The sequence below is a fragment of the Puma concolor genome, chromosome B1 (assembly GCF_028749965.1).
Source record: "Puma concolor isolate L17-30 chromosome B1, mPumCon1.1.hap2, whole genome shotgun sequence".
Lineage (NCBI taxonomy): Eukaryota > Metazoa > Chordata > Mammalia > Carnivora > Felidae > Puma > Puma concolor.
The window spans coordinates 191,838,146-191,864,124 of record NC_141670.1 but is presented as its reverse complement, the minus strand read 5'-3'; the positions used below and the strand labels follow the sequence as shown (position 1 = coordinate 191,864,124).

The window sequence follows — 25,979 nt, the reverse complement described above, 5'->3', positions numbered from 1 at the left end:
TCAGTGCTTCTTTTTGTTTTGGAAAAGGAAGTCCTCTCCCCCACCCCCACACTCTCCTTCTGTTCTGACTAAACAAGTTAAATTGGTTAAATTCCACAATGTCTTATGAAGCCTTCGTTCTGAGGCTCAGGAATTTACTGGGCATGTTACAGGACCTATCAGGACTTCCTAGTTTCTCAGGGCTAGAGAAATACAACCTCTCCCTGGCTCCTACCTTTTCTATTCCTGAGAATATGGTGCTTTCCAAATGCATTACAAGGTAAGACAAGCCTAGAGGCTACAGCTCTGCTTGGTCTGAGAAGGTCCGAGATGGGTAGCCGGAACCATCTTTGCCTATGCGTAGGCAAAAACTCTCATGTTCTTTCTGAAAAAGAAAAGGCTTTTCCTGAAGTAGGTGATAAAATCTGACACTCAGGCACGTATTGGAGGAAGTAGAAGGCATATGGCTTATTTTGGTTCCAGATCACTTTAGCACTCATAGTAGTAACTATTTCCTGAGCTCTGACTCTGCACCAATAACTGTCCAGAGTGCTCAGTATGGATTTCTTCCTTATTTCTCATCTCTATCATATAAGGTTGCCCTATGACTTCAATAAGCCAATTAGGTAATGCAAAATAACTCTTTTATTCTGTGAGGTACATAATGTCCACAGTAACAATCTGAGATATGTGACTTAGCTACTTTCTCACAACCTCTCTAACATAAGCAAATCTCATATCAAATTCTGCCACATAATAAAATCATTAATTAAATAAGTATTATTAGCAAGCAGATACAGAACGGTTCACATGACCTATTCGGTAGTTTTGATGAACCCCAGGTCTGTCTTTTTAGTTACCTCCAACATGAAGCAGTAGGCTGTTTAAGGCAGATGATGATATAAAGGCAGAGTTTCATTAACACTAAGTTGGAATCAATTTACCACCCCCCCCAAAAAAAAAGTTAGAAATCATATGGACACTAACAGCGAAGGTAAAACCTGCTGAACTCCTTAGATTCTTTTGTCTTGTTTACCCAAAGATGGAGTGCATTGGTAGTGTTTTCTTTTAATATTTAAGCCAATCCATGTATCTTGAAACTTTAATTTTTCTTCATAAAGCACATTGCTAGCATTCGTCAATGCTAATTACCAAGTCACCGATCTTACAGATATAACAACTTATTTCTGACATTCACCATGCTAATTAAAGTATATTATGTTGATTGAGCTATCAACAACAGAATTCAATTAGCTTCTTCTCAGTATGGCTTCCTGGTGTGTATCATTCCTGAATGTACTATTAACTGCACCTATACTAAAATATTTTAAGATAAATTACAGATACCATAATAAGTAGGAACTGTGATTATCCTAATGTTTCATCTAAAGAATCTAATGACTTTAAGCTACTACATATCTCACTTAAGATCCTATCGTTAGTAAATGGTAGAATCAAAAATACAAACCTAAGTTTGACCCAGAGCCCATGTAATGCAGAACTTTCTCCTTAGGCTAAAAGCATCATTTACAGGATTCAAGCTTGGATCGTAGAATTTTGTGTCGGACTTGGGAATCAAAGTTCTTAATGGTCAAACAGACTGGTCCTTTGCTAGGAACAGTTCTCCTACATATGTTTTCCCTGTGGACCATTCAGGGAGCAGTAGCTGGTTAAGGATAAGATAATCTTGAATGTCAGGATAAACAGTCTCACTTATCATATTTGGGCAATGACCAGGACCTTCAGCTCATACCATGTAAGGTCCAATTCAGTGTTTGTTCAAATGGTTGTTTATACTAATTTTTGTTGCTTTCTCATAAAGAAAAAGAAAGTGTAATTAAAAAAAATAGTTAAGTGCTCTAAGATCCCTTTGGTATATTTACATTTTTGACTAGAGTAGACCTAAAAGTGCTAAATAAATATTGATGATGTTTATCAGTCTTCAAAGTTTCAAAATAATTTAAGGCTTCTGAGTTTCATATCCATTTGATCCTGACAAAATGCTACTTAACTGAATAAACCATCTTAAATGTGCTTAAAACAAAAGACCTCTAAGTCCCTTTAGACTTCAAATGGTTCCTATGAAACACTTGGGGTGGGGGGGACGAATGCAAAAGAATCAGAAACACAAGGATTAAATTTCCCTTGATATCCACCTAAGTTATAAAATTAATAAACAGTGATTGGCGAAACAGTTTGGAAATTTGGTAATATTTGTTAGGCATTCAAGATGTTTTTCAGAACTTAAAACAGGTGGGTTTTCCATTCTCATAAAAAATATAATAAATATACACACATGTGGAATGAAAATGTATAGGTGTGTATGTGTGTGTATGTGTACATATGTGTATGTATATTCATTTATTTTCCTTATTTTACAATTTCAAGGGCAAATTTTGCACCTCAATTTTCCCCCTCTGGGGAACTCAATAAACATTATGTAATCCCATTAATTTAAACCATAGGTCAATTAATTCTCTGTTAAAATTGTTTAATATGGAAAAAATGTCATTACTCACCCAGCTACTGCTCTCTTGTAGCACCTGGAGGCTCATCTACAACCGTTTGCTTCTTTAGGAAATGAAGCCCTTTTGTGGCAAATATGGGGGAATTATTGCGAGCTATGTCCCATGATCTATGCTATAGGTTGTTGCTGTGGTTCTTCAGATCCCCCCTTTTGTACATAGCTTTCAGTCATTCTCTTTTTCTTCAGCTTTTTTGAGATATAATTGACATATAATATTGTGTAAGTTTAAGGTGTATGCTGTGATGATTTGATACACGTGTATGTTGGTTCGTTAATACATGCATTTTTACACGTATAAGGTTAGTTAATATACCCTTCCCCTCACATAATTGCCTTTTTATTGTTATTATGATGACAACTTTAAAACCGTTCTCACAGCAACTTCCATGGATACAACACAGCATTGTTAACTACAGTCTTCATGTAGAATGCCCTCAAGATCCATCCGTGTTGTTGCAAACGGCAGGATCTCCATTCTATACAATCTTACATTTTCTATATCTGTTCATCTGCCAGCGGACGCTTAGATTGTTTCTATGCCTTGGCTATTGTAAATAGTGCTGCAGCGAACGTGGGAATGCAGATATCCCTTCCTGAGAGTGATTTCCTTTCCTTAGGATAGATAACCAGAAGTGGGATCGCTGAATTACACGGTGGTTCTATTTTTAATTTTTTGAGGAGCCTCCATACTGTTTTCCACTGTAGCAGTACCAATTTCAGCTGCCACCGACAGAGCACCCATAACACACTTTTGCTCCATATCCTAACAAACATTTGTTATCTCCTGCCTGACCCATTCTGAAGGCAGTTTTCCCAAACTCTAAGATGTATTAAAGTGCAGTTTGCATAATCGTCTTTACAATTTTACCAATTTTATTTGCCATTTTATGGCAAAAGGTTAAATTCTAAGAAATGAGTGTGTTCTCAATTACAGTTGTTTATTGCGATGGGAAGAGACTACTTTCTATTAACCCACCTAAATCGTATTACTTATACGTACTTACTCATACTCTCCCTAGACGTGAGCTTTTTGAAAGAAGGGTCTGTGACGTTGACTTCCTATTCTTGGACCAAACACAGCATCTGGCACATAATGGACACTTAAAACAAATGTTGAGTAAAAGAAAAAAAATGGATCAATAAGTGCTATCTTTGTGCTCTACTTTTTTTATGAGCAAAAATAGAAAAACATCACACTCTAGCGATGTCCAAATTGAATATGCATCTATAATTTTTTTCCAAATATCAGATCCGTATAATTAAACATTTACTCAACTATCTTCACTTGCCACCTGCAGTAAGCATGTCCCAAACTGAACACATTATTTTTCCTCCGTTACATTGTCTGCCATCTGCTTAAACCACTTCAGCATTGTCAGTGTGATGTGCGTGTTAGTTTTCATCCACACCCCAGAGGTAGTCAGTCGGCCCTAATCTAGAAAATACTCCCAGGGTGAGTCTTGGCATTTAATTAAAAGATATGGTTGCTTCAAGTGATTCAACTCTCTTTGTTTCCCAACAAGATCAGAGGTTTTGTTAACTAGCATAATGGATGTTAAAAAAGAGATTTTATTTATGAAATTAGTGGTATTCAAGTCATTTAAGTGAGCTGGAAAATATTTTTAAGAAGCTAAAGAGAGGTCTGTGCCTCTAGGAATAGTCCTCTTGGCTTAAATCCAAGAACTAACCAGAAGATTCTGGGACAACTCCCTCCAAATAGATGGTTAGCTAAATCCTGCTGCTAGAACATTAGCACTTTTGCCTCCAGTGAACATTTTATGCAAGCTGTTGTAGGGTTCCCCAAAAGGACAGACAGCCAGACTTGTTTACAATTACGGAACAGGTTGGATGTCTGTTTTTTGAGTCAGATTGCTAATACAGTAGTGCCCTCTCCTCCGCGGTTTTGCTTTCTGCGGTTTCAGTTACCGTCAGTCAACTGCGATCCAGAAGCAGATGGTTCTCCTTCCCACATATATCAGAAGGTCGGTAGTAACCTAAACCACCTCACAAAGCCTACATCATTCACTTCACATCATCTCATCATGTGGGCACTTTATCATGTCACATCATCACAAGGAAAAGGACGAGGAAAGTACTATTAGATACTTTCAGAGAAAAAGAGACCAGATTCACAAAGCTTGTATCACAGTATATTGTGGTAATTGTTCCATTTATGATTAGTTGCTGTTGTTAATCTCTTACTGTTCCTAATTTATATATTCAACTTTATCATATAAATATATGTATGCAGAGAAAAAGAAACATACTATACATAGGATTTGATACTATATGATTTCAGGCATCTATGGAGGGTCTTAAAACATATCCCCAAGGATAAGGGGGCATTACTATAAATCCCTATGTCTGTGACAGAATTTGCTTCCTTTCTAACCTGAGACCAAGATTGAGTGAAGGACATCTGTAGTCCCCACCTACAAATACTTACCAAAGTAACCTGGTATAACTGCAAAACGTGCAACATTCTACTTCTATATTCCTTAGCACAGGAAGGAAACCTCTGTTCAGGTTGTCGAAGCCAGAAATTTAGACACTACTGTATGATTCCTTTTACCTAGCCCCATACATGATTTAGCACTGGGTCCTATGTATTGTGAATTTATTCATTTTTCTTTGGTCTTAAAAAACTCCCTTAGTTCAGGCTCCCACGATTCTCACGTTGGTTAGGACAACTGTGTCCTACCTGGTGTCTTGGTGACAATCTTCCTTTACGTTTTATAAACCATGCCAGAATGATCATTGTAAATTGAATTGTAATAATGGCGTTTTACATCTTAGTTTAACCTTCTCAGCTGCTTCCTAGGATCCTCGGGATAATGTCCTAATGTACCGATGGGGTGATGGAGTTCTCAAGAAAGACCCTATGATGTTGCCATTGTGTTGCCTTTAGAAAAGCCACAGAGGCATGAAATAGTACAGCGTTTCAGTAGAACTTTAAAATCTTCTCTGGTGTTTGAGGGCAAAGTGAAGGTATTGGAGCGATTCAAGATGAGAGACTGGTGGTGGCCACAGCATGAAAAACCTTTCATAGATCAGCTGATGCTTGGGCTGAAGTGTCTTTAGGTGTGTTTGTTTGGTATTTTTAATTAAGAATTTTCAACATCCACTCTATGAAGACAGCATAAAATTAAACAAAAGTTTTATAGGTTTTCAACAAATATTACAAGTCTCCCTTTTCTTCTTTTGTTATTGAACTGTAATTGGCATTCAAGATTATATTAGTTTTAAATGTACAATGTAATGATTCGGTAATTGTATATATGGTGGCACGATCACCATGGTAAGTCTGGTTAGCATCCATCACCATACATGGTTATAATTTTTTTTCTCATGATGATAACTGATTTCAAGATCCACTCTTCTGGCTACTTTTAAATATGCAATACAGTATTATTAACTATAGTCACTGTGCTATACATTAATTACATCCCTATGGCTTATTATTTTATAACAGGAAGTTTGTACTTTTTGACTTCTTTACAATTTTCATTCTTAATTCAATCGTTGCACTTCTTGAAAAGACAGATTACAAATAAGTAATTGGGTTGTTGTTAGTGTCCACTCAATGACTTCCACCTATTAAATGATTTGCCTTTTACTATGGATGTTTTGGTGTAATGGTCTTAGTTGAAGAATGACCTTACAACTTTCTTATGACCTTAAACGAGAAGTCATTGTTCATTCTCATCCTCTTCTTGCTGTTAATAGTAAGTTTAGCTGTCAGAAACCCAGAAGAAGACCCTATGATTTTTACCATGTGATCTTCACTGACATATCAAAGTGTAATAGGAGACAAAATTTGAGAAGTTTCCCTGGCTCATAATAAAAGAGGAAAAAGAAGAGGAGGGGGAGGAGCATAAGGAGGAAGATGAAGAAATAAGGCCATTTAGCATTTTAAATTGCTCTATTTATTTGGTTTTTAGCTTACTCTGAAGTTTCTCTGTGAAATCTTCATTTAGCAATTCCAAGGCCTACATAGCATTGTCATTGTGGCAGAACAGAGTAATGCCAAGACATTGCCAGATCTAATCCCCTATGTGTCGTGACATCAGGAGTGCTGTTGACCTACATGTGCACAAGTGCTTTTGTATGTAAGACAATTATTGATAATTTGTTGTATAAAAATAGTTGTGAAAAGAATATGTATAGGAGAAAGTGGAGACAGTGCAGTAAGGTATGGCTTCCCTTATGTAAGCTTTCTCATATCATCACGGATAGAAAAGCAATACTTTCAGAATTTAGAGTAGACAATTTGATATAAAAAAAAAAAAACTATGACAAAGGCATCAGGGTGGCTCAGTCAGTTAAGTGTCTGACTATTGGTTTCAGCTCAGGTCATGATCTCATGGTTTGTGAGTGCAAGCCCCAATGTTGGGCTCTGTGCTGACAGCACGGAGCCTGCTTGGGATTCTCTCTCCTTCTCTCTTTGCCCCTACCCCATTTGTGCTTTCTGTCTCTGTCTCTCTCTTTCAAAATAAATAAATAAACTTAAAAAATTAAATGAAAAACAAAAACTAAGACAAAATCACGGTACAGGTGAGAATTGGGTCTGGGTTCAGATAATTGAGTACACAGATGTTTGAAGCAAAATTATAAAAATAGAGAAAATCAGGTTGCAGAAATGCCCTTTTATTGTGACTTGCTTATAAATTAAAAGCCTGCTCATCTTTCTCGTGTAGTGTAGACTGAAATGACATTCTTCTACAACTTGTAGATAAGTAAACCTAAAATGCGTTAATTTATTCATTCACCATGTGTTGTCCAAGTGGTAGCTCTGTTTGTTCTCTCTGTAAATCTAAGTCTCCTTTTGTCTTTGTTAGTAATTCTTCTTTTTTTCTTTTCCACTTAAATTGTTCTACCTAATTATTGAATCCTACTGGCAACTCTGCTTTGAAGATGGCAGGCTCTGGCCCAAGGCCACAACACCGAGGAGACCAAGCCAGGATGTGAACTCAGAGCTCATGACTCCTGTGTGCTGCCCTTCCCTCCACACTCTGACAAGATTTCCACTCAGACTTTGGGAGATACAATTTTAAATCAGGTTTCAATTACCACCCCCCTCAAAAAGTTTAAATCTAATACTAGTACAGTAGATGATATTTACAACTATAATGTTTTTCTTAATGTTTATTTGTTTATTTATTTTGAGAGAGAGAGAGAGAGCACGTGTGTGGGGGAGGAGCTGAGAGAGAGGGAGAGACAGAATCCCAAGCAGGCTCCGCACCATCAGTGCAGAGCCGAAACGGGGCTCTATCTTAGGAACTGTGAGATCATGACCTGAGTCAAAATCAGGAGTCAGACGCTTAACCGACTGAGCTACCGAGGCGCCCCAATATTTACACATAAAATCTGAAAACAAGGTAGAAAGTAGTGGGTAACATGACATAGATAAGGACCAAATCCTACGAGTATCCCTAGATGAGACAGTATGGAATGGCTTTAGGGATGGGGTAACATTGTGATGACACCATTGCAGAAAGATGGAACAGACCTAAACCCTAGGTAGGCAAGGGGTCCATCTATGATGTTAGAGAGGGTATCAAAGAGTATAGAGATTTTGTTTGTTTATTTGTTTGCATAAGTTTTGGTCCACCAAAAGTCCTTACTGTTTTTCATAAATCTCAATGTACTTATTAACTTCTTTTAAAATGTAACTAAAAATCATAATGATTTGGTGTTAAAAGGGGATATCTCATCACATGCTTAAATTAAAATATGGTTTGTGTTTGTTTGTTTGGACGGGTGCATATAAAACTATATCCCTGGGGATAGAACTGGGTGTCCAGAGGACTCTTACTTTTACTTCATACATTTCTCTTTTTGAATATCTGCTTATTAGTTTTCTTTTGGTTCAGAATAATGGAATGCATAATGTATTGGACATCTTCTTTTTCCATCTGCAAATGCATCCACCAGCTTTTCCCACCTGCTCTGGTTCCCTGTCCATACTGCTTATGGCTGTGCAGAATGTTGAGTGCTCCAAGTTCTCTGTTTCTAGTTGAGTTTGCTCAGTGGGAGGTACCAAGAGGAGATCAGACAGTGAGAGGACAGAGAGACTGAGATGTTTATTCCCTGGCCTCCCCACTCTCTTCCCCTCCACGTACCCAAGGGCCCTTTGTTGGTTCTGTCCTCCTACTAAAGACAACGGCTGCCAGGTGGCCCTCTACACAGAGACCCCCCACTTCCTCATCTCGATACTTCAGGGCTTAAGGGTAGCAGTGGCTCCCAAGGGTGCTAGGCTGGAGACCCACATTCTATTGCTGGTTTCTCTACACTCTGCTTACACCTTTGTAATTAGTCTCTTTACTAAAATCTCTGCAAATCACTTATGAGCATCATTTGTTTTTCGCCCTGGATGCTGACCAAAATAAAACCCAAAACAAAAGCAAACAAGCAATAAACCAAAGCAATAAAGTATTAAGATAACTTAATTATATACATTGGTCTTTATGCAGTTTCAAAACAATGAAATATTTGAAAAAAATATAAGTGAAGAAAACTTAGTTTAGTTAAGGACCATGCTATGGAAGGAAAGTAATAGTAAATATTTCATGAGTACAATCTTAAAGGTGAAGTATCTCTCTCTCTCTCCTTACTCATGCTGTTGCTGGGTTTCTGGGCCTGAAGGCAAAGCAGGCATGAACGAGGTCTCTCTGATGCAAGTCTTTATGCAGCATTGTGGGAGCACGCTGCAGAGATTTACAGAATCTCAGAGAGAGAAGGGGCCGTGGGGACTACACAGTACAGCAAAAAATGCTGCAGTTTGTCATACAGCCCTAGATTTAATTTGTGTGGCAACTGTTTATTTATTTGTTTTTAAATGTTTATTTATTCTTGAGAGAGGGTGCTAGCAAGGAAGGGGCGAAGAGAGAGGGGGACGGGGGATCCGAAGCAGGCTCCATGCTGACAGCAGAGAGCCTGATGTGGGGCTCAAACTCATGAACCAAATCCTGATATCATGACCTGAGCTGAAGTCAGACGCTTAACCGACCGAGCCACCCAGACACCCCTTATTTATTTACGTTTCAATTTAAAAAATAATTTCCCTTTAGCGCAAGGTGAGCCCTGCTGACAGATATTTTACTCATTTTTATTTTTCTACAGAACATTTTTTATTTATTTTTATTTTTTAAAGTTTATTTATTTATTTTGAAAGAGAGAGAGAGAGCATGAGCAGTGCACATCCCTACATGGGGCTCAATCCCACGAACCATGAGATCGTGACCTGAGCGGAAATCAAGAGTTGGACACTTAACCAACTGAGCCACCCTGCCCCCCCATAGAGGGTTTCCTTAATTGAAGTAGAGCTAACATACAGTATTATATTAGTTTTGGATGTACCATAGAATGATCCAACAATTGAATACATTGCCCAGTGTTCATCACGATAAATATACTCTTAATCCCCTTTAATCTACTTCACCCATCCCCCTACCCACTGTCCCTAAGGCAACCACCAGTTTGTCTCTGTATGTAAGACCCTGTTATACTGCTTATGTCTTTTTTTCTTCATTTGTTCATTTGTTTTGTTTCTTAAATCCCACGAGTAAAATATATGGTGGTGTTTGTCTTTCTCTGTCCGCTTTATTTCACTTAGTATAATACTTTCTAAGTTCATCCATGTTATTGCAGATGACAAGATCTCTTTCTTTTATATGGCTTAGTAATATTCAATTATGTGTGTGTGTATGTGTGTATATACATATACACCACTTGTATGGGAATTTTTAATAAAGATAATAAGTTACCGTCTAAAAAGATTTATTTAATTGTAAGTACAGAAAACATGACTCTTTGAGACATAGCCCTCACGCATTACCTAGAATCTGAAATATACTATATATATGGTTATAGGCACAAGCAATAATTCTACTTTTCATAGTGAGTAAATCCAAATAATATAAGTAGTATAAGTATGAAAGAAATAAGTGAAGTTCTTTTTAAAAGGCAAAATAAAGAATTGCCCCTCTATTTCTCTTATTCCTACAAAAGATAAATGTCCAAAAGTGTGAACAGATCACAAACCCACACCCATACCCACATACCAAAATGTTTAAGATTTTTAAAGTTATATAAAATCACTTGAAAAAAATTAGAACTTTTTGTTTTCAAAATATAATTTTATAACTTATGAAATATAAAAAAAAATCCAGCATCATCTTGACATAGCTATTGTTAACATGTTGAATAATTTTTCAAAAAATATTTCCTACCTATGTACCCACCATACACACACACACACACACAAATTGGAAATACTATACTATTTATTTGGTAGCTGAATAGTAATTCAAAGCATAAATTTAGATACTACTGATTTAAACAATCTCCTATTAGTAAATATATATTGTTTCCCAAATTTTGCACTTGGAAATAATCCTACGATGAATATATTTAAACAAATATATTGTTCTTGTCCTATGATTACTTCCTCATAAACTCCTAGATGATAATTGCTATATTCAGTTATATGTTTATAGCATACATATTGCATATATATAAAATAGAAATATATAATGTATGTATATACATTATTATACATATTATATAATGTAACACATGATGATATGTACATAGTAAATATGTTCAGCAGAAATTTATCAGTTTATCCACAAAATAGTATACAAGAATGTTCATTTCTCCAAAACCTTATCAATACTAGGCATTATCATTCATTTAACTTTTGACAATCTGAGATTGATTTTAAAAATATTTACTGAGAACCTACTGGAGTGTAGTCTCTTTTCTAAGTTCTGAGAGTCAGCAATCATCATATAGTCAATCTCTGCCTTCAGTGAGCTTACATCCTAGTAGAAAGAAACAGATAAAAACTAACAAATAGAAAATACATGTTATAGTATGTTGGGTAACACACACAGTTTTTTAGAAGTTAGTTTTGCTATGAAGAAAAATGAAATAAGGAATAGACAGTAGGGAGTAAAGGGTTAGTGGTGGGACTTTCACTAAAAACGGTATCCCACACACTTCTTTACGTACATTCTTTTTATTACTTATTACGTCCATATGTTTGTTGAGTCTTTCCTCTCGTTTGAGTTATCCTTTTATATTCACACCTATTTTTTGATTTGGATATTTTTTATTGAACACAGTGCCCAGTGTTCAAGAGTTCAAGAGTTATAGGATCTTTTCATGAGTTAAGTATGGCATAAATAATGCATATATAATGTTATATTATGTATTTATTAATTATAAAATTATCAAATATAATTAACATTAACTAATTTTAAGCCAATACTGTATTATTTATATCAGTGAGTATACTGTGCATATGATATATATTTCACTCCAATATACATTGCATCATTCATCATTGGTCTTTAAACTTTATGGTATTTTATATACATGTATATATGTTACATATATATGTGGACTACTGCCCATTTGGAGGAGAATTTACATCATTAAAATATTCAGTCTCCCATATGGTGATATAATGTATCCAGGTATATATTTATACTTGTCTTTTCTTGCCTTATATAAGATTTCAGATGGTTTTGTTTGTATTCAAATAGACTCTAAAAATAAGTCAATTTTAGGTATTTGTTGCTATTTTCCCCCAATTTTGTCTCCTGCGGATTACTATTGGTATGTTGATGTGTCTTTAATTGTTTTAACTTACAGACTCTTTGAAGACCTGATGAAATCTCTCAAAACTTGTCCCAGTAAAATGCCTACGCACAATTTTGCATGCTATTTCAGACTTGGAGATCTTTTGAAGTCTACTTATAGACTTTTTATTTGTCCATTAACCCTTGGTTTAGATAATCTGTATTATAAGAAAGCCACTAAACTTTGCATTTATTTTTAAGTCAATCATTTTTCTGAACTACCTAACATTTTATACTACTTCCCTAAATGGACTTTCTAGTGTTTTCCTAGTAGACAATGTATTACTTGAAAATAATAGTACATGGGGCACCTGGGTGGCTCAGTCAGTTAAACATCTGGCTTTGGCCCAAGTCATGATCATCTCACACAGCATGGGTTCGAGCCCCATGGGGTTCTCTACCATTAGCACAGAGCCCACTTCGGATCCTCTATCTCCCTCTTTCTCTCTGTCCCTCAGGCTCTCTCACTCTCTCTAGTCCAAATCTGCGTCCAAAGGGAGGAGAAGACCAATGTCTCAGCTTGAAGATCATTAGCAGGAAGAACTTTTTCTTACTCAGCCTTTTAGTCTATTTAAGCCTTTAACTGATTGGATGAGGCCCACCCAAATGGTGGGGGGGGGGGCAAGGGGCTTTTCTCAGTGTACCAATTCCAAATGCTTACCTCATCCAGAAACACCTTTACAGACACACGTAGAAACAACATTTAGCCAAATATCTGCGCACCATATGGTCTAGTCAAGTCAACATCTAATGCTAACAATTACTTTATCCAGTGTATTATTACAATAACATATTTTATCATTACATATTATTTTACCATTTTATATTTGTTAATTATTTATTATTAATGTATTTTTATCATTATAGATTATTTATTATTTATGTAGTTTTTTCAAGATTTTTGAATCCATATATGTAAAGTGGATTGTCATGGCTTTTTTTTCAACTTTCTTGGTCAAATATTATTTTCATTATTATTATACTTTTCAGTAATGGACTGGTAATATGTTTCCTTTTTTAAAAAAAATCTTTAAAAGTATAGCAAATATTTATTGTTGGAAATCTTGAAAAAAATTCATCCATAAAATAAATAAATGAAGGTAAGCTCTTTCTGAGGCATTAGCCTCATTTATTTACTATATCATTTATCAATTTTTTAACATTATCAATCCTTTTTATCTTATTATTTTTCCTAGCTTCTGATGTTATATACATCATCCACACTTTTTGCTGTTTTTTGTAAAAGCACTTAGCTCTTTTCTTTTCTTACGAGTACATCTTTGACCACTTCTGTGAAGTCTAGATATGTAGCAGTAGTATTGTCATTTTGGTATAATTTAATATCTTTACATATATTACATGTAATATATACATGTATATTTGCATATATATATAAATATATATGAAATTTTCATTTTCTCTTTGATTTAAAAAAGTTGATTTAGGAAAATCTTACTTTGTTTCCAGTTGGTTTTATTTGTAAGAGTGTGTTTATGCTTTATTAGTCTCCAAGTTTTTGTATTTCAGGACAACGAATATGGAGCATGCAATTTATAATTTTGTAGATTTATTGTAAAGATATTCTAGGAGCTAAAATTCAATTTCTCTTTGCAAATGTTTAATATATATATATATATATATATATACATATATATATTTTAGTAATGTGTGTTTTCTATGATAGTTGCAGTATACCAAGTCAAGTTTATGAATTATGAAATTCAGTTTTTCAGTTTATATTTTGCCTCCTTTTCTGTCAAAGACCAAGCTTCTTACTATAATTGAAGTTTTGTCTAAATTTGTTGTTGGTGCTAACTTGTTTTATAACCACAAACTATGTTGTCATTTGAACATTTACAGCTAGTATTTAGTCATTTTATATTTTATCTAAATTCAATTTTCTTTGATATGTAATAGTAGTCCTTTTTTTTTTTTTTAATTTGAATTTATGCAGTATTTGTCCACTCCCTTTAAAAATATTCACTTACTGGGGATCCTGGGTGGTTCAGTGGATTAAGTGTCTGGCTCTTGGTTTCAGCTCAGGTCATGATCTCAGGGTAGTGAGATTGGGCCCATGTCAGACTCCACACTGGGCATGGAACATCTTTGGATTCTTCCTCCCTCTCTCTCTGCCCCTTCTCAGGTTGCGTGCATACTCAAAGTTGTGCACGTGCACGATCTCTTTCTCTCAAAATAAATAAATAAATAAATAAATAAATAAATAAATAAACAAATAAATAAACATTTCATTGTTGTAGTGCACTTGTCATATTTCTAACAATTTTTTTTAACCTAGCCAGACTCTTTAACTTTTGTAAAAGGAGTTTATAAATTCCACAAAGAAGCCAGAAGAGATGAAGGGTAAGAGACTCCTCATTTGAAAATGGGCACCAGGAATTTTTGGACCGCTGAGGCTTTCAAAACCATGAAGCAGTAAATTCTACACTTTGGCTTAAACAAATCTCAACTGTGTTTGTGAACTTAGAGTCAAATTTGTCTCACTTGCACTCCAGATTGTTCTGACTAATGAAGCCTTACTTCTATCACCTTATGCTAAATTTCTGGCTATTTCTGCTGCCCGGCTGTTCCATCTCTTCTGTGCAAATCCTTTTCGTAACTCCAATGTTTCTATTGCTTTATATTATCTGAAAAAGTATAAAAACTTTGTTTTCATTCTGGTTGTGGATGCCTATATACTTAAAAATGTGAATCTCTATTTCTCTTCCAATGGAATGATTTGGTTTAGAATGAAATCACTGATCCTGGCTCATCAAATGAGCAGTGTGTGTGCTGTATTTCCCTCCTCCACATTCCATAATTTCCACATGTTGTAGAATAATCTTGACTTTTAGAACCAGATTATTATTATTGGTGTAATTGTTATATTACACACTTAGCATCTGTATTGTATCCATTTTAACAATTGTTTGGTCATCAACTCCCAAGTTTTGCTGTGCCTCTGGCCACTTCTCCTACAACCAGTTTTGCCCATATTTGAGCTCGTTATTTACATTCATTTCTCAGGAAGCTAGAATATTTTTCTAAATATTTTTTTTCAGGAAAGTTATTCGGTTCTTATTCTATGAATATTTACAATCATGTGAAATTTGTTTTCTAATTTGTATATCATATCGGTTAAGATCAGGTTTAACTACATCTAAGAGAAAAACAAGTAAACAATGGCTTTAAACACATTAAAATTTATTTCCATCTCATATAAAAGAAGTCTGGGCATAGGAATCCCAACCTGACCTGAAAGCTCCATGAATTTTGTTGGTGATTCAGATTTTATGCTCTGCCATCCTGGGAGCATCCATCATACATGTGACCCAAGATAGCTGCCCAGGGGCGCCTTAGGTCAGATCTCACAGTTCCTGAGTTCAGTTCATGAGTTCAAGCCCTGGTGGGGCACTGTGCTGACAGCTCAAAGCCTGGAACTTGCTTTGGATCTGTATCTCCCTCTCTCTCTCTGCCTCTCCCCCACTTGTGCTCTCTTTCTCTCTCTCTTCCCAAAATAAATTAACATTTAAAAAAAAGAAATTAAAAATATGGCTGCCCAAGTGTCAGCCATCAGACCCATTTTTTTTAATGTATATTTATTTTGAGACACACACACACATACACACACAGAATGTGAGCAGGGGAGAGGAAGAGGGAGAGAATTCCAAGCAGGTTCCATGCTGTCAGCACAGAGCTCAAGGTGGGACTCAATTCCACGAATGAGATTATGACCTGAGCCAAAATCAAGAGTCCATAGCTTAATGACTGAACCACTCAGGCACCCAGATCCATTTTCTAAGCAGAAGAATGGAGGAAAAGAGAGAGAGAGGAGAAAATGGAAGTTTACACACTTCCAGTCACATTTCTTTGGACCAATAGAAAGATAATAGCCACATAGACACACACAATTTCAAGGAAAGTTAAGAAATGTGCCTGACTAAAATTGAAGACTAAAATGGAAATTTGAAGGTACAGACAAATTCTGGTCACAAAACTGAGCATTATCTTTAATGAATATATGAAATGTTGGGGTTGCGAACATTTTTTTTCTAAAATCTCTGTTGATACTGCTCCATTGTCTCCTTGCTTTTCTTAGAGAAGTAATTACCTAGATTTTCCCCTTTGAAGGTAACATCTTAACTTCCCCTTCTCCACAATGGATGCTTGCTGAAACTGTTATTTATCTCTTAAATTACAAATAAATAAATAAATAAATAAAACATATATGTACATGTGTTTTTCTTTTATTCTTCATTAATTTACTTTGCATCAAGTAGTTCCTTTCAATGCTATAATTATAGGGGCACCTAGGTGGCTCAGTCAGTTAAGCTTCTGACTTTGGCTCAGGTCATGATCTCAGCGCTCTAAGTTCCAGTCCCATGTTGGGCTCTGTACTGACAGCTCAGAGCCTAGAGCCTGCTTCGGGTTCTGTGTCTCTGTCACTCTCTGCCCCTTGTGCTCTGTCTCTCATTCTCTCAAAAATAAACATTAAAAAAATTCTCTTTAAAATTACAGTTATAGTCTTCCTTCCTCTAAAAAAAAGTTTTTTCTATTATTTCTTTGATTTTTGTTTCTTTTCCATTTATCATCTGGTATTTATCTTATAAATATATTGGGTTTCTTAGAGCTCCACTCTCAGAGACTTATCTTTCCTCCTTTTTCATTTTGGTTTACTGCTGAGAGACTCTATTTTCTAAGCCACTAATTGAGATGGCCACTTACAAGACACCTCCTCATCTGTCTGAGATTTGTTTTAAAAATTTTAGAAATGGGGCACCTGGGTGGCTCAGTCGGTTGAGCATCCGACTTTGGCCCAGATCATGATCTCATGGTTCGTGGGTTGGGGACCCGCGTGGGGCTTTCTGCTGACACCTTGGAGCCTGGAGCCTGCTTCAGATTTTGTGTCTCCCTCTCTCTTTGCCCCTCCCCAGGTCATGCTCGCACTCTGTCTCTGTCAAAAATAAATAAATTTAAAAAACAAATTTAGAAATGATGATTTTCCTCAGAAACAAGGGTTCTTAATCTCAGATTGTTCCATGTTGGTACACACAACGTTCTCAGATTTTGTTGTGAATATAAGATGGAAGACCTTTTGGGGCTTTTTTTCCTGTTTCATGAAGTAAGTCCATATCACAGGATTGCATTTGTATGGATTTTTCAGCACTATTTTCTCTTGGACTACTGAGTCTTTTCACATACCTGGTGATCTTTTTTTTATGCATATTCTTAAACAGAAGATCTATGTTTGCCTAGAAATATGACTTGTGTTTATTTTCAGAGATTGTGTTTAAGTTTTCATCCCCTGTGAAAGAGGAAAAGAATGTTGGTATTTTCTGTGGTTTGACTGTGCTAGATTGGGGATCCAGATGGCCACAGGCATAGGGAAGGATGCGTTTCTCCTTTTCTAGCAGGTCCTGTCCAGCCACTAAAGCAGGTGACTGATTTCTGGCCCGCTCTAGCCTGTAAGGTGGCCAAGAATTAGTTTTGAATTGCATTTTCGAATGGAAAAGGGAAATATATTATGCAGCTAAGCCTTTAGGTAAATTCCTTACTACTTCAACAGACAGTTGTTTCTGCATTTGTAGTACATCAAGAGAGGTCTGAAAAAAAATCTGCTGTGACAAGTTACTTGAGTAGAAAGAACTTGGACAAATAGTACTCATCTCCAGATTATCTAAGCAGCTAAATCTTCCCTCCAGTCATTATTATTCCAAGATTAGATTTTTATTTTTCACATTTTTCAGTGAGAAATACTACCCACCTACCGAAAACATGGACCTCTCCTTTGCCTCTATCTGCTTGGTATTTTCCAACAATTTCTCAAAGATTCTCAGTCTTTCATGGAAATCTCAGTTTCCAGTGCATTGATAGATATATTCTTATTTTTAGACTCCTTGTGTAACTTCAATATTTCAAGAGTGAGAAGTAAATGCATGAGCACAGATAACCATATTGAAACCAAAATCTGAAAATGTGGTTTTGAGCCAAACCATTGTGTAAAGACCAATTTTCCAAACTACAAATATGGTTTAAATATTTCCACTGTTTACAGTATGTGCTCATGTGGAATTAAAAAAAAATTATTTTGAAATGAATAAACTTGTTTTACTTTTTAATGTTGTAAGGTTTTTACATATACAAGAGTTATAAAGCTGAAAATATGCTAACTTTATCTAAAAGTACAATTTAAGGAGGTCTAAATTGACAAGCAATACTATTTCAATAATTTGGGCTTTGCATAACAGAATTATGTGGTTGATATTTTCCACATAGTTTATCTAAGCTCTCAAGTAAATGAGACACTAAAAGTATCAAAGGTCTGACAAACCTAAGGCCTGTGGGGCAAATTTTCACCTTTAATTAAATGTTAATATTTACTTGACAGATTAAAAACTATTTTTATCTGGTTAACTGGATTAACCATTTCATAATATGTTTGTCTTTCTTTTTTTCTCAAGAGAAAAAAGATATATTGAGTCCATACTCACAATTTTCTATCACAGACCACTGTATTGTGTAATATGCTTTTATAGAGGTAAGATCAGCCTGGCTATCCCCTCGGTAATCAGTGGATGTACTGAAATTTTCCACATAAGGCCACCAGAATACTACTATATGCAATCATTGGGCGGTTCCATCTGGTTCTAATTAGCAATAAATGATGAGACTCTTTACTCTGGAATTTTTGAAAGATTAAAAGTTATTTTTTTATAGAAGATTCCTTGTGAAGAAATTAACCCATATTTTAAAAAGTACCACATATGGGGCACCTGGGTGGCTCAGTTGGTTGAGCGTCCAACTTCGGCTCGGGTCATGATCTCATAGTTCATGAGTTCGAGCCCTGCGTCGGGCTCTGTGCTGACAGCTCAGGCCCTGGAGCCTGCATCGGATCCTGTGTCTCCCTCTATCTCTGCTTCTCCCCTGCTTACACTCTGTCTCTCTCTGAAAAATAAATAAAGATTAAAAAAAATTGCTTTTAAATAAAAAGAACCACATAAAGTTTGCTGAGTTGCTAACGTAAAGTGAAAATAAACACTAAAGGATGTGGTACATAATTTGATTACCATGCCTTTCTCCCATTATTGATAATAGTAGTAGTGATGATGATGATAGAAGTTATTATGGTTCCCCTGTGTAGTGGAATTGTTTTCATCCAGCATCCATTCACCCTACATCCTTTAATAGCTCTGGATTTTTGTTTGAGCACAGTGCCTTATCCTGCTTTTGCATCCCTGCTCTATTCTTACTCCACATCTTCGACCCAGATAGATGTACAGGTTGAGTGGCCAAAGTCAAGGACATAGAATCAATTGCTGGTCCTATGATTTTTGTAGAGATGGCTGTAGATAGAAGTTGGCCAAATTACAGATTATCTAAAGGTTTTGCAGGAGCTACTAGGCAGAGGGTGACCCTCTTTCCAATGAATCCAGAACACCTAGAGCCGCAGATGGATCTGGACACCAGGAGGAGGAAGCTTGCCTGACAATGGAAACAGGAGGAAATAAAGCCAAGAGATGGAGAGAAAACAAGTTTGAGTGACATCACACTTGAACTTAAACTCTGAACCAAGTCTTTCCTGGGCCCTTCCTACTCAACAACTTCTCATTGTGTTTTCACAGTCATCTCGTCATTCTTCCTGCCTTGCTCACTCCTCTGAAGCTCCTGATTTGTTTGGAAGAGGCCAAACTGACTCTCACCGAGGCCATTGCATTTGCTGTTCCCTCTGCTTGAACTGCGCCCCACCCTCACTCCTTCCCCCCAGACCCTCAGCTATTCTCATCACTACCCCCTTCACTATCTTCAGGCCTCTGCTCAAATATCCAACTCCTCGGAGAAGTCCTATCGGTCACTCTTCTAAACATGTACTTTCTATCACTCTCTCTACCCTTCATCTGCCTGTTTGCTCACAGAAACCAACCACATCTGCCACTATCTATGATGGCTGGTTCCTCTGTGTAACTTCTCCGCCTCTTCCACAAGTGTCTGAGCGTCACACGAGCGGTAGATTGGCCTGCTTCTTCACCGCTGTATCCCGGTATCAAGAACATGCCTATTGCATAGTGGGCCCCAGCAACTATTTGCTGAATGAAGGAATAAATGAATCAATAAGTCCCGTTGTTGTTGTTACTTTGGCTTCACCCAGGAGTAAACTTCCTGTCACAGTCAAAGTGTTGTAACAATTAGAATATCATTATGCTAGCTATCATGATACAGACATGAATCCCTAAATGGTTAAGTAAAAAGTAAATGGAGTAAGAGATTTAAAAGTCATATTCTGCCTGACTCCAGGGCTATTAGAAACTAGTCTCTACTGCTTTCAAAATTGCTAAGTTCAGCCAGGAGGGCTTAAAAAGTATTTCTCTCCTGATTATGTCCATGTTTTCTTCTTTTAATGGATAATAATTTAACAAAAATTTCACGTTTTATATTCAGCGATGAAGACTAATAGCTAATAAACTCTTGGCAAACACAGCTTCTATTAGAAATATACTTTAGTTAACAGAATTATTGGACTATTATACTTTCAAAATTCATAGTAAGTTACATGCAGTAGACATATGCTTAGTATGAACACACATCCAGATTTTGCCTGAGACAGTCTTGATTTATTTATTTTTTGTTGTCCTGTCATAACAATGAATATCTGCCCCTTTTCCTATCAACACATCATATATATACATATATATATACATATATATATGTATATATGTATATCTGTATATACATATATATATATTCCATTTTTCCATATATATATGGAATATATATATTTGTTTTCCTCCCTGGAGTTAGTTCACTGTAACCTTCTGAACAACCTATTGCTGTTTTCCTGAGTGTCTGGAATTATCATGCTGTCTCATTCATACAACAGAAATATACTATGTTTCTGAAGCATGCTAGCAATTCCTACAGATAGAACATTCATAGTAGAATAGGCAAGTATGTAAATACATAATGGCAGTTCACATGAAAAGGACTATGAAGGAAGAGGAAGCGATATCTCAAACTTGTTCACTTTTTTCCATTTTTACAGCTGGCATTCTTTTCCTTAGCACCATCATCTTTCACTGGGACCATTGCCATAAATTCCTTAGTTCCCCACTTCCTCCCTTCTCCCCCTCCAATCTGTTAGCACACTGCACCAAGATGAGCATTTAAAACACAAACTGGATCTCATCCTCCAGTTGTGAAAATGAAATGAATGTCTAAGCCCAGGTGCTCTAGAAAACAGAACCTAGTACAAAAGCTATGCATTAAGACTATACAGAGGAGTCTAATGCCAGGAAATCCAGAATGAAGGACAAGGGCAGTGAGGCAAGAAAGGAAAGAGCAGAAATGGCAGGGGGGGGGGCAGGGGGGATTGTATCTGACTTCTGGTCAGTCCCAGGTATCATGTTGTGTGACTACTGAGTCTCATGGGACCATCTCCCAAGGGGCCCTGTGCACTATTATATTTTGGAACTGGTGGGTTAGGGAAGGGGGGAAGACTTTGTCTTCTGTCCCTTTCTATTGGTCCAAGTTTCATTCCTCATCCTCAGCACTTCATCTCTCCCACATTTTTAGGTTGGGCAAGTGTGGGAGCCTCCTGGGTCTTGAAACAATCATATCTCAGCAGCCACAGAGAGAGGAACCCTGGGGCTGGAGGGGAGAAATGGAATAACCAGGCATGAGGTAAGTGCAGTCAGTTTGCCCCAGAGAAATTGGTTTTACAAGGACCAGGCCTAGAGTGGAATGGTGGTCAAGAGCCTCAGAGACAATAAGGTTGAGAGGATTTTAAATGGTACAAAAGAGGTATCTGATAGGATAAGTTAACATTGAGTATCTACAAACTGAAAGTACCTGGTAAATGTTACTGGTCTATTATTTATAGTTATTATGGATGAAACATTTGAAACAAGTGAGTGATGATTATAAATACATTATAAATTCCACTTGGTAGACATATGGAGATTTCTTGTGCTTATTGGTTTTGACTGAGCATACACTTTGTGCAACATGGTGCCTGGGACCAGCAAACATAGTGGTGAACAATTAGGTGTGGCTTCTATATTCATGCCAAGACAGAGCCAAACAGGAATCAAATACATTATGAATTAAATCATGCCTATGGTGGGTGCTCTTGAGTAGCTTGTTTGGTTAAGCTTCATACTCTGGATTTCAGCTCAGGTCATGATCTCGCAGTCATGGGATTGAGCCTTGTGTTGGGCTCCATGCTGAGCATGGAACCTGCTTGGACTCTCTCCCTCTCTCTCTGCTCCTTCTTCTCTCACTCAGTCACTAACTAACTAACTAACTAAATAAATAAACATTAAGAAAAATTTTAAATCATGCCTGTGATGGAGAAATACAGGGCCTTCTACGAGCCTATAACAGAAGGATATAACCCAGTTAGGGAGGAGGTGGTCAAGAAGGCCAGACAAGTGACAATTTAGTCAAGAGGAAGAGCATCGTGGGCAGAAGTGGTGTCATAGGTGTGAAGGTTACTTGTGTGTGTCAACTTGGGTAGGCCATGGCACCCAGTTTTTGGCCAAACACTAGTCTAGATGTTACTGTCAAGGCATTTTTAGCTCAGATTAACATTTAAATCAGTGAACTTTGAGTAAAGTAGATTAATTTACATAATGTGGATGGGCCTCATCCAGGCGGCTGAAGGTGTGAGAGAAAAGGCTAAGGTCTCTTGAGAAGGAATTCGTCCTCCAAAAGACTTTCACACTGGAAGATTCAATGTCAACTCTTCTGTGGGTCTCCAGCCTGCTGGTTGCCTTGCAGATTACAGACTTTCCAGATCCCACAATTATGTGAGGCAATTCTTTCAAACAAAGTGCTCTCTCCCTCCTTGTTTGTACATACACACACTTCCTGTTGGTTCAGTTTCTCTGGAAAACTCTGGGTAATATAACAAAGCAAAGGCCCTGAGGCCACAAGAGAACATGGCTTCTTCAAGGCCCTGAGAAAAGACACTGTGGTAGAGTGAGGAGCAGGTGGTAGGAGTTGGGTGTGGAGAGGGAGGCAAGAGCCAGATATTCAGGACCAGAATTCAGGATCTTTGTTGTGAATGCAGTGGAAAACCATAATCCAGCTAGATTAGAAACATTTTACTTTGAAAAATGGAGACCAACATAATAATATGGATAAAAGTTACATGATCCTCAATTAGGATAGGGCCAAAAGAGAGGGAGAGAGAGAGGAGTCAATTAACATTTCCTTACCTGTCCCCTTTGTGGTTATCCTGTATGTGCAGCTCTTCTAGAACACTCCAGAATACCTGCAGCAGTTGCTAGTGAATTCTTGAATTCTGGGGCAAAGTATTCCTCTGCCTAACCTGCACCTGTAGCCTTGGTAAAGGGTTGTAGATGAGGACAACTTCTTATAGGCCAGAGAAGTAAGCTACAATTCAAATTCATGTTCCCAATTTTTAAATTATATTTTATTTAATTTTTTCAGGCTTCAAAAATTTTAATATTTTACTTAAAAGTTCTCAGACATCTTACAAAAACCCAGAGATCTTTCTCTAGATGTGCCTTAAAAGCAGTATAAGTTAAAAGTGATATTAGTATATTCCTGAGTTTCTTTCCCTTTTCCCTTTGACTTGGTCTGCTCAAAGCATAGTTGTAAGTTTCTGTAACAATTGAAGCTTGCGCCCTCCCCTGCTCACATGCGTTCTCTCTCTCTCTCTCTCTCAAAAATAAATAAACATTTAAAAATTTTAAAAAGGCGGGGCGCCCGGGTGGCTCAGTCAGGTAAGCATCGGAATTTGAGCAGGTCATGATCTCACAATTTGTGGGTTTGAGCCCTGCTTTCGTTTCTGTGTCTTCCTCTCTCTCTGCCTCTCTCTCTCTCTCTCTCTCTCTCTCCCTCTCTCAAAAATAAATAAACATTTAAAAGTTTTTTTAATAAAAAATAAAATAAAAAATTGAAGCATCCAATTAATGCTTAGATATAACTCCCAATGAAACTAGAAACAGCCAACTTTTAATTTTCTAGGTATGTGGATCTTATGCTAAGAAAGTCACCAGTTCTTAATGGAGTCTTCAAATCTGCCCTATAGCCTATTACATTTTTCTAGTACTCTTATTCTTTCCCATAACTCACAATATTTTATATCTTGTTTTTCCCTTAAAATCTCCTACCTCCTTTCCCCAGCAACCCCACCCTCAACCCAACTCCCATATTTTATGGTGGAAACAGAAGCAATCAAAAAGGAAGCTCTTCCCATGGTCATCTAAACTCTACTTGGCTTTCCCCACCACAGCCTTTCCTTTCTCCTCTATTTAATGAAGGAAGTGTTCCCTCATCTTTTCAAGTTTAAGCTCTCAAATGTTCTTATTAACTTTTAACTTATTAACTTACTAACTTTTCTTTTGTCTTCCCTAAGATTCTATCTCTTTGGTTATCCCTCTTCTTCGTGTACGTTTAACTTCTCCCTCTCCCCTGGGTTGTCTACCAGCATAAAAAGAACACTTGGTAATTCCCATTCAAGATGGAAGAGAAGGAGGAAGAGAAGGCAGTCTCCTGTTTTAGTTCTTTGTCCAGCCACCCCCTCTTCTCTCTTCTCTCCTTCAAATAATAATACCCTTTGTAGTTTGGACACCATCTCTCCATACTTAGGGTCCTAATGAAATTCATTCATTCTTGATCCAGTCATCAAATATTTACTTTTTGAGAAGCTAATACTGTGTTTTCAGTCTTAAAATGGGACAAGACCTTTGTGATAAGGTGTGTAGTCAAGCCAGTTCTGTAGTTGAGGATTAGGAATAAAATCACAAACATTAAACACAGTCTCCAATATCAGGTGCTTCTGTAATAAATACTGTAGGCTCCAGCTACCTTACTTCTTTGTCCCATTTCTTAACGGTGAGAGTGCTAACTTTTGGTTCTCTCAAAGCATCTGAAATGCCTGAAATCTAGCCATTATCACCAAGTCTTATGAAGGATTTTTTTAAGGTAGGGATTGCCCTACACCAAGCCAGCTGGCTCTAACATCTGTATAATAATTCTTACCTGATTGAGTTAACACTTGGATGTGATTTCACAAAGATGTGAAATCATGCCAATGTTTTCAGCTATTAATTTGTTATCATAGTCGTTTGTTTACTTAACGTATATGATTAACTGTTATATTTTGTCCCTGAAGATAGAGCTGAAGACAAACACCTTGCATTTGAGTTACTAGTTTTGTGGAAGAAAGAGAAGTATTTATTAGGGATTGATGAGAAACAATGTAGGCAATGGTCGTTGAAGGGATGACCAGATAAGGGCAGAAATGTTCCTCAACTGGCTTGAGGAGGCCTCACAGAGTAGGTTACATTTGAGCCAAGAAGGAGTTTTCAAGTGAGAATGTTAAAGAAACCATAACAGTTTGTTAGATTCAATTATTTTGTTCTTTTGAGAGTCCCAGGTGAAATGATATCCAATATGGGTACATTTGGGGGAAGAGTTGTATAACAAGGTCAAGAGAACAGGGGCTGCTCACAGAATACATCTCAGTAGGTATCAATCATTTACATGGATTCAGCCCATACCATATTGCATTAAACTATCTTCTTTCCTCAACAGCCCTGGAGTTTAGGTCATTTTACAGTCACATACATTTTAACAGATGAGTAAACTGAGGCTTAATTTGAGGAAGTGAGTTCCCCAAGGTTCCAATTAAAGGAGAAGATGGTGGAGTCAAGATTCGAATTGAGACAATTGGTTATCAGCCCTAAGGTCCTGCAGCAACCCCACAGTGTCTCCAGTAGCAAGAAATAGACAGTGACTTCCCATGAGGGGTTTCTAAAGGATGGAAAGAAATGTAGGCAGCACCACACGGTAGCAGAAAGAGA

The 25,979-nt window shown here is 36.9% G+C and overlaps 1 protein-coding gene and 2 long non-coding RNA genes across 14 annotated transcripts in view; 1 reads left to right on the top strand and 2 right to left on the bottom strand.

The window, feature by feature from the left end:
• Nucleotides 1-358, bottom strand: part of LOC147582085 (uncharacterized) — a 49,680-nt gene extending 49,322 nt beyond the window's left edge. The window contains exon 1 of the long non-coding RNA XR_015250561.1: nt 215-358. This is a non-coding gene — a long non-coding RNA (uncharacterized LOC147582085). The remainder of the gene's footprint in view (nt 1-214) is intronic.
• The window catches only part of LOC147582084 (uncharacterized), a 30,228-nt gene extending 9,964 nt beyond the window's left edge, over nt 1-20,264 (top strand). For 5 of the 12 annotated variants that reach the window (XM_086705357.1, XM_086705354.1, XM_086705353.1 and 2 more), the window contains 4 exons: nt 6,448-6,615; nt 7,421-7,565; nt 14,450-14,514; nt 19,773-20,264. In XM_086705357.1, the coding sequence (XP_086561483.1) occupies nt 6,560-6,615; nt 7,421-7,565; nt 14,450-14,514; nt 19,773-19,884 (378 nt within the window). In that variant the 5' untranslated portion in view covers nt 6,448-6,559 and the 3' untranslated portion in view covers nt 19,885-20,264. Of the gene's footprint in view, nt 1-6,447; nt 6,616-7,420; nt 7,566-14,449; nt 14,827-19,583 lie in introns of those variants that run through there. The other 7 variants (XM_086705360.1, XM_086705359.1, XR_015250558.1 and 4 more) reach the window with 6 other exon arrangements.
• Nucleotides 2,505-23,486, bottom strand: LOC147582083 (uncharacterized). The gene is made up of 4 exons (XR_015250560.1): nt 23,364-23,486; nt 22,773-23,040; nt 3,511-3,606; nt 2,505-2,692 (listed from the first exon to the last, which is right to left on the bottom strand). It is a non-coding gene; the product is annotated as an uncharacterized LOC147582083 (long non-coding RNA).
• Nucleotides 23,487-25,979: the final 2,493 nt, after the last annotated feature.